This window comes from Chiloscyllium punctatum, chromosome 36 (genome assembly GCF_047496795.1).
Source record: "Chiloscyllium punctatum isolate Juve2018m chromosome 36, sChiPun1.3, whole genome shotgun sequence".
Classification (NCBI taxonomy): domain Eukaryota; kingdom Metazoa; phylum Chordata; class Chondrichthyes; order Orectolobiformes; family Hemiscylliidae; genus Chiloscyllium; species Chiloscyllium punctatum.
Window position 1 is genome coordinate 12,510,216 of NC_092774.1, and position 7,515 is coordinate 12,517,730.

At 51.1% G+C, this 7,515-nt stretch overlaps 1 protein-coding gene across 1 annotated transcript in view; it reads left to right on the plus strand.

Annotated features, from left to right (window-relative positions):
* LOC140460004 (uncharacterized) overlaps positions 1-5,941 on the plus strand; it is a 46,607-nt gene extending 40,666 nt beyond the window's left edge. Inside the window, exons 4-5 of the mRNA XM_072554409.1 lie at positions 2,074-2,266; positions 3,849-5,941. Coding sequence (XP_072410510.1) covers positions 2,074-2,266; positions 3,849-5,470 — 1,815 coding nt within the window. The 3' untranslated portion in view covers positions 5,471-5,941. The remainder of the gene's footprint in view (positions 1-2,073; positions 2,267-3,848) is intronic.
* The last annotated feature ends 1,574 nt before the right edge of the window (positions 5,942-7,515 follow it).

Here is a 7,515-nt window from a genome sequence, read left to right on the forward strand (position 1 = left end):
CCTCTGACTTATACAGCAGGAAGAAAATAAAAATAAGTCGTCCCTCCTCTCCCAGGAACCTCTGCTCTCCAACTTCAAATGTAAAACCTCAAATCAGTGACTCCCCACTCCTGGGTTGCTGCTACCGCTGAAAAATAGAAAATGTCACCTTTTTTTGTGGTTAGCACTGCCGCCTCACAGCACCAGAGCCCCGGGTTCAATTCCCCTCCCACGTCTGCGCGGATATCCTCCCACAGTCCCAAGATGTGTGGGTTAGCGTGAATTGGCCACGCTAAATTGCACCATTGTATTAGGTGACGGGGAATGGGGCTGGGTGTTTTGCTCTTCGGCGGGTCGGTGTGGACTTGTTGGGCCGAAGGGCCTGTTTCCACACTGTAGGGAATCTGATCTAAAGTTCTGGAATTTATATATTGATGAACTGAAACCTGCAACCCCTTCTAAAAGATGAAGGATTCAGCAGCGGTCCAGGTTTGTGCCAAACATTGCATCGGTTGCAAGACACTGTGATGTTTTGCTATTAATTCTGTGTCTTATGATCCTGCACCACAACGACCCGTACAAGGAGCAGCGCTACAGAAGCTAGTGCTTCCAAATACTCCTGGATGGGCGGAGTTTAGCGGGAGGGCAGTACTCATGGGCGGGGCGTGTCTCGTGAGGTTCGCGCGCTGGTAGGCGGCGCGTACAGCCTGGACGCGCGCGGCTTTGTGGGCGGTTGCGCGTGAGGGAGGGGGGCGTGGTTTTGACTCGAGCGGGGATCGCGGCGAAGGGGTGGGGTTTGGTGCAGGAGGGGGAAAGAGGTTTGGTTCCCAGAGGCGGGGCTTATGACCTGCTTCAGGAAGGGGCGGGGTCTACGAGTTGCGTTCGGAAGGGGCGGTGTTGACGTGTCGCGATGGCGGAGGAGGGGGCGGGACCAGGATCTGGATCAGTGGGCGTGGCCATCCCGAAGCCGGAAGTGTGCCCGCGGCCTGTTTCCTCCGCTGGAGCCTCGGCTGCAGCAAGTAAGGTAAAGCTTTATCAATATTTCCTTTGACAGAGTTTGTATTTAATAACCAGTAATGGATACTCAATATCATCATAAAGTCCCAAAATGCAATTCATTTCAATCCATTGCAGATAAGCACTAAGAGTTAATTTTCTACAGGATTCAACAGTCTCAGCACTAAAATGGTCTCACAAGGGAACGGCTGTGAATGTTATCACTTGGTGTCCTGTTCACACAGATTCACCGATGCTGAGGCAAACGTTCTTAATTGCCTTACAGCATCCTGTTATCACTTGGTGAGCCCAGGTGTCCCTATCTTTAAGTTCTCTCCTCATTCTGAGCCTTCCTGCCTGTTTATTTTCTAGTGCAGTAAATGTATTCAATAATTCAGCATTACATTTTGGTCTGAATGTTTAAAGACAAGTTTTAAGGCTATAGACTTTATCACCCAGATGCCCACACTCTCATTCCTCCCTTTGATTGCACCGCGATCACTGAAAGAGAAGGCTAGTCCAAACGAATGCCCTTCAAGGTGGTCCAGCCGTCAACATCCTGTAGAGCAGCACCACCATCTTCACAGCTCATCTGGTCTTATTTATCATCACCATCGACACGTGTGGGTGAGCCATCAGATTGTGAAAGGAGCATCTTCTGGGGCAAATCTATATCGCTAAGGGACCTCATAAGCCTAGCAATTAAATAGCTAACAATACCAATACCGACAAACAGACATAGCTAAACCGATAAGCCAATTGTACCATCGGCCCAATCTGCAGTTTCCCCAACTGGTCCCTTCAGTCATTCTGTCACGGAATACCTGGATCACTTCTTGCATCTTAGTTAATATTGCCAGTGAGATTGGGAATGCCCATAGTGCGTTTATCTTGGACAATAGTGCAGACCTCACCCTCCCGGGCGAGTATATAGCCTAAGGCACACCAATTCTGCATAGAGTAAAGACACAGGTCTGATAATCCCAGTTTACTCTGTTCCAGAGCCTCTTTACTCTTATTTCCTTAAATGGTCAGGCCACAAAAGAGGGAATTGAGGTTCTGTTGACTTGTCACCCCTGCCGATCCTTCCAACCTCAGGGTACTCTGGATTCCCCAGCCTATCGGGTGTCCTGTATTGTCACCCAGTCCCTTGGGATCCTTTCAGTTGGAGCAAGGTTGGCTGAGGTTCCATCGACTTGTCCACTGGCCTGGACAAGGTACTGTTGTGGGAACAAGGGCTCCGATAGTGACCTTATGAGGGACATCTTTGCCATCCAGGACAAGGAAATTGGTAGCTTTACCTTAGCTGAAGAAATAATAGTCTGGTTTGGTGTATATTAGGGAGAGTTTGTCAAAATAGGTTACTGAAATGTTACAGCAGGGGGTCTGGTCAGGTCTACAGGAGTATAGGGTCAACGTTTTGCAAGAGGAGTCGCTTTAGCACTGTACAAAATGGGCCAAGTGACTCGAGCACTCGCACTGTATGGGAGACAATGGTCCTCAGAATGCTGTTCCCGTTGGGCTCTCCCTTCGCTCTATTGTACATGGTCTTGGTGACAGTATCAGGTTCTGAAAAGAGAAAAGGCCTATAAATGCACAAGGGAAGGGTTCCGTTCCAAGTCCATGTGCCACATAAGGCCTGCTGTACCCCAGGCAGTGTTACACCAGCTGTTTGTATACACAGACCGGAGGTATTGGAAAGTGATATTTCTCTTCACAGGATCGGCAGTAGGAAGTCTGACAAATAGAATGGAATCGGGGACTGATTGGTGCAGCCATTCAATTGACAACGGTGCAGTTGGACGCAAGCTGAGCGCCCAGCGACTGTGACCGTCGTAGGGGTGGGAAGTAAAACCTGGAAGGTTTCTCCGTTCTCCGTTAATATTACATGCAAAGTGTGGTCCATTGTCTGAGCGAATGCACGCAGGTATACTGAAGCGGGGAATTATTTCCTTAAACAAAATCTTCATCACAGTCTCAGCAGTAGTGTTAGGAGGAGGGTAGGCTTTAATCCACTTCAAAAAGACATCAACAATAAGCAAAACATATTTATAGCAACTCAACTCATTTCTCCAACTCAATGAAGTCCAGTTGAAGTGTCTCCAAGGGACCCTCCAGCAAGGGAGTTCTCGTAGAGAGCATGTTCTGCCCTGACTGGGAGCAGAAGGGTTTGACTGAAGTGTGTCTGTGTTAATGCCTTGATGTCTCATTTTGCTCCCACCTTCCCGGTGTCATTAACCATTTTGTGTCTGGTCCTTCCTCAAGAAGCTGCATTGTAGCTGAATTGACACTTTTTTATTGCTTCCCAAAATCAGACCTGCTCACTCTCAGCAGGATCCCAGTGTTGTGAAAGATATTAACTTTCAGGTGGAGGTATCCAAAATTCAGAGAGATGTCAGTCTTGATGTTTTTGCTTTTTCTGCCCCTGTAAGATCCTGAATCAGCACCTTCAGGGGAATTAGTTACAGCGCAGTGAGAACAGAGGGGAAGGGAGAGTGGGATGGTACTTTCAGTTTTGTGGAACAACAAAAGATTATTCCACAGAAAGTAGAATTGCTTGTTCTGAATTTCTACCCTACACTGATAGTAATGACTTTTGAATTCTGTTTTTGCAGAGTATATGAAAATCTGAAGACTGAAGTTTCAAAATCAACGGATGAAGGGCTTATTCCCGAAACATTGACTCTCCTGTTCCTCGGATGCTGCCTGACCTGCTGTGCTTTTCCAGCGCCACATTTTTTGACTGACTCTCTAGTGTCTGCAGTCCTCACTTTGACGTCAATGTCTGACAGTCTCTGAATCCATCGGGACCACAACGATTTTTGACTGTGATTTCTGTGAAAGGGATCTACACTTTTTGGTTCCTGTTTGAGGACGTTTTCAGCATCAGTGGGACTGGACGAGAGATCCCACTGTTGCAGCGCACTGTGTGTGGAGCCTGAAACAGTTATACGGCCTGGGAAGGGGACTTCACGGCAGGGAGGGGCTCTACACGTGTTTGTGTGCAGCTGAAGCTGTGGCCATGGAGAAACCTGAGGAATCCCGCCCTGTGGAGGAACTGTGGAAGTGTGGTGACTGTGGGAAAGGCTTTCTTGTCCCGCCTACCCTGGAGACTCATCGACGCAGTTACACGGGGGAGAGGCCATTCCTCTGCACCGACTGCGGGAAGGCCTTCAGACATTCCTCCCACCTGTTGGCCCACCAGCAGGACCAAACGGGGGAAAGGCCCTTCAGCTGCCCAGAGTGCGGGAAGGGCTTTACCCAGGCCTCCACCCTGCAGAGTCACCGGCGTATCCACACGGGGGAGAGGCCCTTCAGATGCCCAGAGTGTGGGAAGGCCTTTACCCAGGTCTCCACCCTACTGAGGCACCAGCGTGTCCACACAGGGGAGAGACCCTTCAGCTGCCCAGAGTGTGGGAAGGCCTTCAGTAATTCCTCCACCCTGCTGACCCACCAGCGGGTCCACACGGGGGAGAGGCCCTTCAGCTGCCCAGAGTGCGGGAAGGCCTTTACCCAGGTCTCCACCCTACTGAGGCACCAGCGTGTCCACACGGGGGAGAGGCCCTTCAGCTGTCCTGAGTGCGGGAAGGCCTTCAGCGATTCCTCCACCCTGCGGAGTCACCAGCGGGTCCACAATGGGGAGAGGCCGTTCACCTGCTCTCAGTGCGGAAAGGGCTTCACCTGCTCCTCCAACCTGCGGAGCCACCAGCGTATCCACACGGGGGAGAGGCCCTTCAGCTGCCCTGAATGCAGGAAGGCCTTCAGTAATTCCTCCGCCCTGTTGAGGCACCAACATGTCCACACGGGGGAGAGGGCATTCACCTGCTCTCTGTGCGGGAAGGGCTTCACCTGCTCCTCCACCCTGCAGAGTCACCAGCGTATCCACACAGGGGAGAGACCCTTCAGCTGCTCTCAGTGCGGGAAGGCCTTTACCCACGTCTCCTCCCTGATGACCCACCAGCGTATCCACACGGGGGAGAGGCCGTTCACCTGCTCTCAGTGTGGGAAGGGCTTCACCTGCTCCTTCAACCTGCAGACCCACCAGCGGGTCCACACGGGGGAGAGGCCCTTTAGCTGCCCAGAGTGCGGGAAGGCCTTTACCCAGGTTTCCACCCTGCTGAGGCACCAACGTGTCCACACGGGGGAGAGGCCCTTCAGCTGCCCCGAGTGCGGGAAGGCCTTCAGCAATTCCTCCACCCTGCTGACCCACCAGCGGGTCCACACGGGGGAGAGGCCATTCACCTGCTCTCAGTGCAGGAAGGGCTTCAGGTATACCTCCCACCTGCTGACCCACCGGCGGGTCCACACGGGGGAGAGGCCCTTCAGCTGCCCCGAGTGTGGGAAGGCCTTCAGCACATCTTCCACCCTGCTGAGGCACCAGCGGATCCACACCGGGGAGAGGCCGTTCACCTGCTCTCAGTGCGGGAAGGGCTTCACCTACTCCTGCAACCTGTGGAAGCACCAGCGAGTTCACGTGCCATCGCAGGGAGATTGAAGGAGTGACGGCCGAGTGCCATTATCGATTGGACTATCAACCCGGTTCCGGGGTCTGCCGGGTTCAAATTCTGCCACGATAGATGACAGAATCGGTATTCGGTTAGAAATGTGGAGTTCGGAATCTAACAATGAGACCGTTTCAGGGAGGGGGTGGTGCGGGGGAGAAAGCCCCCATCTGATTCACTCTCTCCCTTGTTAGGGAAGGGAACCACCATTGGGGGAAAGGATTCACTCAGTCGTTCCAGCTGCATCCTTTACCCGGTCTGGCCTACACCTGACTCCAGACCCACAGCAGTCTGGTTGACTCTACACTGCCCCTTCCTGGCAAATGAGCGGGGAGAAACATACTTGGAGACAGGGTATGGGTTAAAATTGCTGAGTGAGGCAATACTTCCTCCGGGTTACGGCTGTACCAAGGATCCAATTACAAAAGGGACAACTTGGTGCTGGCCAATAGTAAAGTCAGTGGGGGGGGGGGGGGTGGGGGGGACAGGGGAGGTGTGGTGTGTGCACTTTCACCTTGAGCTGTTCAAAAAGCAACTACTTTTTCTCTGCCTTTTTGCTGGGGGGATCTGAAGCTGTAACAAAGTTGGGTTGCAATAAAGGTTACCTGAACTTACTGCCGGGCTCAGACTCTCATTGAAAGCTTTGAGCTCCAAGAGGTTTTTGTTTTAAAGCTGCTCATTTCTTTCAGCCTCCTGCACTAAGTTTAGAACATGGAACATAGAACAGTACAGTGCAGAACAGGCCCTTCAGCCCTCGATGTTGCGCTGACCTGTGAACTATTCTCAGCTTGTCCCCCTACACTATCCCAAAATCAACCATGTGCTTATCTAAGGATTGTTTAAATCTCCCTAATGTGGCTGAGTTGACAACCTTAGCAGGTAGGGCATTCCACCCCCTTACCACTCTCTGCATAAAGAACTTGCCTCTGACATCTGTCTTAAATCTATCATCCCTCAATTTGTAGTTATGTCCCCTCGTACAAGCTGACGTCACCATCCTAGGAAAGAGTCTTTCACTGTCTACCCTATCTAGTCCTCTGATCATCTTATATGTCTCTATCAAATCCCCCCTTAGCCACCTTCTTTCCAATGAGAACAGACCCTCTCTCAGCCTTTCCTCATAAGACCCTCCCTCCAGACCAGGCAACAACCTGGTAAATCTCCTCTGCACCGTTTCCAATGCTTCCCACATCCTTCCTGAAATATGGGGGCCAGAACTATACAGGATATTCCAAATGTGGCCGCACCCGTGTTTGGTTTTGTTGCAGTGTGATATTGCGGTTCCAGAACTCAATCCCTCTCCGAATGAAACCTAACACACCGTATGCCTTCTTCACAGCACTATCTACCTGAGTGGCAACTTTCAGGGATCTGTGCACATGGACTCCAAGATCACTGCCTTCCTGTTATTCTTCCCAAAGTGAATCACCTCACATTTAGCTGCATTGACCTCCATTTGCCACCTCTCTGTCCAATTCTGCTAATCCATCCACCTATGCCTGTATCTAAGTCATTTATAAAAATGACAAACCGCAGTAGTCCCAAAACAGATCCTTGTAGCACACCACTAGTAACCAGACACGAGCCTGAATATTTTCCATAAACCACCACTCGCTCCTCTTAGTTCAACTTTCTGTAATAAGATTAACATTAGAACAACAGCAGGATTCAAAAACCCAACTGGACAGCGTCCACTACTTTTCATGAGATTCCAGGATTCTCTCCTCCTCTTTCCCCCTTTTGATTGGTGCGGTCAATTAATTTACCATGGTGCAGTTGGACCCAAGCTGAGCGCCCAGCGACTGTGACCGCCGTAGGGGTGGGAAGTAAAACCTGGAAGGGGCCATCCCAACGAGGTTGGAGACCTTTGCCAGTCCAGTTCTTGACGAGCACCAACGAACCGGGCTCTACCCGTGACGAGGCTGAAAGGGAGGGAACATCGCTGTAGGTCACACGCTCCTGGGAGTGAAAGGCACACATAACATTGGTTAAAGCAAGAACATAACCAATCATTGCTTCGGTCATGTGATGGACGTGG